This window comes from Triticum dicoccoides, chromosome 2A (assembly GCF_002162155.2).
Source record: "Triticum dicoccoides isolate Atlit2015 ecotype Zavitan chromosome 2A, WEW_v2.0, whole genome shotgun sequence".
In the NCBI taxonomy this organism is placed as follows: Eukaryota; Viridiplantae; Streptophyta; class Magnoliopsida; order Poales; family Poaceae; genus Triticum; species Triticum dicoccoides.
In genome coordinates, this window is record NC_041382.1 from 646108913 (window position 1) to 646114610 (window position 5698).

At 44.0% G+C, this 5698-nt stretch overlaps 1 protein-coding gene across 1 annotated transcript; it reads right to left on the reverse strand.

The window, feature by feature from the left end:
* Nucleotides 1-723: 723 nt before the first annotated feature.
* LOC119355964 (ELMO domain-containing protein A-like) lies at nt 724-4297 on the reverse strand. Its single transcript, XM_037622865.1, has 9 exons — nt 3883-4297; nt 3663-3772; nt 3318-3386; nt 2688-2803; nt 2532-2586; nt 2106-2226; nt 1904-1951; nt 1374-1468; nt 724-1283 (listed from the first exon to the last, which is right to left on the reverse strand). The coding sequence occupies exons 1-9, from the start codon at nt 3947-3949 to the stop codon at nt 1182-1184; spliced, it is 783 nt and encodes a 260-aa protein (XP_037478762.1). The 5' UTR covers nt 3950-4297; the 3' UTR covers nt 724-1181.
* Between the last annotated feature and the right edge of the window lie 1401 nt (nt 4298-5698).

Sequence of the window (5698 nt, forward strand, 5' to 3'; positions counted from 1 at the left end):
CTCTGTCTGCCACTCCATCGACCGATGACGGGAGAGGAATCCTAGTGCCTCCGCTTCAGCTAATAGTTTAGGTTAGTGATTTTTTAGTCCGGTAGGTGCAGCGCTCAGGTGAATGTCGACGCTTCTTCTTGGAGATTGTCTTCGGGGCGCTTCTTCTTGGAGATTGTCTTCGGGGCTTCAATCATCCTTGAGTTTGTCCATCTAGACGTAGTAGACGGAGCTTCGGGTAGACTCATGTCGTCTCCTTGGGACGATGAGGTTAGGATTTCTCGTCGTCTAGCGAAATTTGGTGTCTGATGCAGTGACGAATGCGGCTCCAAAGCGCTAGTCCTCAGGGACACGTCACGCACGTGCATAAAGGCTTCTCGACTGTCAACAATAAAATCTAAGCCGGCTCCAACGTCTCATTCTAGTAGCAATAGTGATCGTTCGGTGATCTATGTGCCTCAATGTAATTTTTATTATGTTTGTTGCTTGAGATGTTTTATACTTCTAGAGAACTTTTAGAACAGAGCTGGATCCTTTTCCAAAAAAGAGGAGGCTCTGAAATATTGAATGACAAGCTTCACGCTTCCACTGGATTTAAAAATTATCTGCAAAGTCTGCAATCAAAAAGTGCCGGCTACCTTTTATTAGATCATGACTGCTTCGTTTTCCTTGTGTATGCACACAGACCTTATCATAATTCCTCCTAAACACGTCAAGTTTGGTCTACCCGACCTCTTATTTTTGAAGTTTGGTCTAGCCGACCTCTCTTATTTGGCTGAACCAACTCGACAATGTCAGTACAATCCATGGATAAATCACACAAAACGTGTGTTTAGTGCAAAACGAGAGTGCACCAATATCATTTATGCACTTGGCTACAAAGCTGTCTTGAGTACTGAGGAGTTTCAGAACTTACTACGTAGTATTTCCTAGCACGAAGACTCCGCGCCAGGACAAATTGTTTCCGAAAGTACATCCTACAGGCACTAGCATGGCCCAACTGCTGTTCAGGTAGCCAGTTACTCTAGAGGTCAGATCCAAGAAGACCCAAACATGCGCTCAGGATATCAGAGTACCTAAGCACGATAGCAAAAACCACACAAGCACGAGTCCCTGATTCCTACATTCCACTCATTAGAAGCATGTATCAAGAACTTTACTACACGTGGCGATGTTAGGCAAGACTTCAGTTGCTAACGGGCGAGAAGATTGTATGACGGCATGTCCTCAATTTGCTGAATATCTTCAAGTAATAGCTCTCTCTCAAGCTGGCGTCGTGTGGATTTAATAACAGTCTGCAATGAGAGTATACCAATTTGGTCAGAAAAGAAGGGACTCTGTACGAAGAATGTGGCAAGGAGAATGCATACTGAAGAAAGGCATACATTGAAATCCATATATGTGGCGTGCATTTCAAGCCATTTCCGATCCATCAGCTTAAAAGTTATGCAGTAAAGAATATCAAAAGCCCGATCGTTTTCTGCAGAAAAGAACAATGGTTAGATGTTAGTAGCTAGGGGTACACTTACAGTTACAGTAGGAGCAGGCCGCCCGTAATAAGATGGTGTGTTATTTATTACACCTATGATGTCATCCAATATTAAGGATATTAATTTCCATGTTATGGAATTAAATTAAATTTACTTATGGCCAAGTCTTCAACTGCCCTTATAATCGCTGTGCATTGAAGCATGGAGAACAGTCAAAGTTAGGCCATTCAACTGAGCCCACAAGATCAGCTGTAAGGATATTGCCTTGTTAACAAGCACTGAACCTTTAATCAGTCATTAATTACCTACAATTGATGTAGATTACCGCATAAAACTACTGTACTGTACAATTATTCTGGGACAAAAGGTTCGTATAGTAGCCATGTAAGATTTCAATTTTGCACAAATGTGACAGTAGACTGTACCTATAAGTAGATTTAGGAACACTGCTCCAATCAAAGACCTTGGCTTAGCTGCAGAAGAAATCAGTATTAGTCACTGTGCCATTGTTGATATTTGCAACAGCAAAACCAGTCTCACAGTTTAGAAAATTTGCCCAAGGGGAAGGTTACATAGAAGTAAATACATCAACTAATCAAGAAGCACAGAAAAGTTTAATGAACAAACCTGCTTGAAGATCAAGCATCTGAATGAGCATAAATGTAATATTTACTCCAGCTACAGCAAATGGATATTCCCATAATGCTCTGTCACCATTTTGCTTACAAAGGAGCTCCTCGAAGGATTTCTGCACAGAAAGTGCCTCATTGAGATGAATGAAAGGTCAAACATACAAAAATATAAACATTACCTATCTTAATAGTTCGATAATAAATATTATACATTGCAGTTATTAGCAAAGGATCATTAGCTGTTCAATTTTCGAAGGAGACAAGGTTCCATTGCTAGCTGAATAGATTTGTATAACTGTATATCGCATGAGTCCTTAGATTCTTCCCTGCTCTAGCTAAAAGAAAATCATTGAAACCTAGCAATTGGAGAGAAACAGCGATGAATCTGAACCAGCATTTACGTAAAGAGATTTGTACTCACTGGATAGTTCTTAGCGAAGTAAAGTAAATTCTCCAAAGAGATAAAGCCACCACCCCTGTAATTCCAGCACAATATATGATTCCGGATCCAAAATTTAACTAATAAATTGTTTATTTCGTAAAGGGCATGTGCGGGAATGAAGGAACGGAACAATACCTGAAATCTGTGGATGGATCTTTCCCTTGCCATCCCATCTCCTTCCATTGATCTGATACTAGTCCTAGAAGTTCAGTCCCAGGAAAAGAAGCATGCCAAAGGGCTTTGAGTGCTTCCTAATGAACAAAAGGTGTGATGAATGGGTTATCAAATGTAGCATTTGAAATGTATGTTCAGGTTTGCTAGATCAATAAGAACTATTAATAGTAACAGAGAACAAATTATAAGCAAGGATTTGTGCTGGTGCGCTGCAGGATCATTTTTGGTCAATTTACTCATGCCAGAAATCACTTCCCCTACTTTGAACAATCTACGGGCACAGTAGTCTAACTAAACTGATTTACTGAGTTACACACATTCAGTAAATCCTGATACCCTGGGAACATCATATTACTCTGTTCTATAAAAGCAAACATGAGAGCACAGCCATTTTGTTAGGTACCACACTATACAATGTCAGACAACACTGGCCAGCCTTATAATCAGAGAACAAAGCTTGTCATGAGATTTTAACAGGAATACCCTGTGTTCATCTTACAATAGAGCAATATGGGGTGTCTGAAATACAGAAATAGCACACTACAACCGACAATCAAACACATTGGTGGAGACACCATCCACGGATCATACCTGATGTTCTCTATTTTGACTATCATAAGGCACCTCAATCCGGTTCTGTAATCTTTGTAGGCACTCTTCCTGCAATACAAAATCCATTACTGTCATAGGAAGCTTCTAAGTATTTTTTTCTTTAATGGTAGCTTCTAAGTTCAAAGTCCTAAAGACTACCACATGTGACATGCCAATTCCAGAGAGCAGTATTTGTTGGACCATTGTATACATCCTGTCGTAATCTAAGCACAAATACAATGAAACACGACGGTTGCACCCGCTGCGATTCCAGCTATCCTTTGCATTCATGTTTGAAAAGCAATCGCGTGATTACTACCTCAACAAATACCGAGCACCGTTCACCTGAATGGGGGTCAGATCGAAGGAAATGCGCGTGTCGCTGTCCCTCCTCTGCACGCAGACGCAGGAGAATCCCCTCCCGATCCACGCCGTCGACCCGGACACGACATCCGCTGGAAAAGGAAAAAAAAACGCCCATGGACGTTCGTCAGCCTCTTTCCTGAACAAGCTAAGAGGGATCGGAGCGGCCTCACGCACGCACGCACCCACGTGCCCCACGTACCCGGCGATGGGTGGTGGTGGCCGGAGAGCCGGCGCACGGCGAGGAAGGAGCCGCCATTCTGCTCCATGCGGCGCTGCCCTCCCCCGTCCCCCTCCCTCCTCCCTCTTCCTCCTCCTGCGGTGCCCGCCTGCCTACGCGCCGCGATCAGCGAGGGATCCCCATGGCAGACTCGGGCCGCGGCTTGATCCTGGCGGGCGGGCGGGAGATCCCACGGGCGGATCACGGGGGGGAAAGTGGGGGGCGTGGCCGGGTGGGAGCGGGGCTGCACGACGACACGAGGGCTCGGCGCCGCGGCGGCCTCTTCTCTCCTCCTCTTATCTCCCGTCGCGTTGGCGTTGGCAGCTTTGGCGCTTCTGGATGGCTGGGCGGATGCCGACGGGGGTGGCGGCCTGCCCCTGCCTCGCCTTGTCCGCTGGCGATGGATGGATAGTTGCGCTCGTGTCCCGTTGCTTTCCGTTTTTAGCCAGATCTGACCACCCGTTAACCCCCTGCAATTAGCCCATGATTCCCGCTACCAAAATTAATTTCCTCGTGTGTTTTTTCTTTTGACAAACAACCCACATGCCCACAGGAAGAAAAAAACAGAGCGCTAACCGCTATCACAAAACACCCCAAATTTCTGCTACATTTTCGCTCCATCCATTGGCCGTATGTCTGCAGAAAATTGAAATCAAATTAGCTTGCTCATTTATTTATTTATTTGGAGTCGAGCTTGCTGATTTTTTTAAAAAAGAAATGAACAGCTGGAGCGCCATGTCTTCAGAGGGAAACCAAAAGCTAGCTACCAAAAATTATCCTCGAAAAACAAGCTACTCTCTAGATACATCTTCTTTTATCCATTTTAATGACAAGTATTTCCAGACAAAGGAAATACAAGTTAGCAAAAGTAACGGGGGAAAAGCTAAACTACTTGCAAAGGTAACGGCAAGAAATTAAAAGGTGGTCATCGATCATCCCGTGGCCGAGAACGCTTACCTTGCGCTTGAAGCTTGCTTTAGGCGGCGAGCATAACCAGTTTAGAATGGGGTAGAGCGCACGTAAAGCGTTAGCGCACATCAACACGATAATTCCCTCCTACTGTGTAAACTTTGAACATCTAGCTTGTACTGCCAAACAGCCTGTTCATGGAGTACTTCGACCGTGCCGTGCTCCTTTTTAGCATGTGTTCTTTGCTGCAAGCACTAGATTCCCCATTAGCGATATTCGGCGAAATAAAGCAATGCGAATGGTACTCCTTTGTTATAGTCCACCTTTCTAGCATCAATCTTTAATCACGAAACCATATGCATCTCTTCTTTATCAAATTGATCGACGGTTTCAAATTTTATACGGAAAAGTAGCAATGTTCTTCATCGTCTCTCTCAAGGTTTAAGTACCTTGGTTGCATCTTCCAAAGCTGGGCCTCCTACATCTGCTCCACCAGTCATGACCATGGTCCAGGTCCACCCCTGTTCTCCAGCGATCAAGCTAAGCAAACATTATATCGACAGTCTGAAGTAAATCAGAAAAAAGAAGTCAGATGTGATCAGAGGGGTTACCTTGCACATGGTAGTGCCTTATGGCTAACATTTTTGTATACGGTTATACCTTTATCTGTCATCACAGTAGTTCAGGCTATTTTATACTCACAAACACAGACCATGGTCATAAATCTTGTCCCCCAAGAAGCCAAGATCTAGATAAAGTACAATGTGGAGCAAGTGGCCTAAATTAACCATTCTAAATTGAACTATTCTATGCATAAAATATGGCCATGCACATGGCAAGCAAATGCCTAGGTCGCCTTCCTGGGCTCTCTTTCAGCCCATTTTTCCTT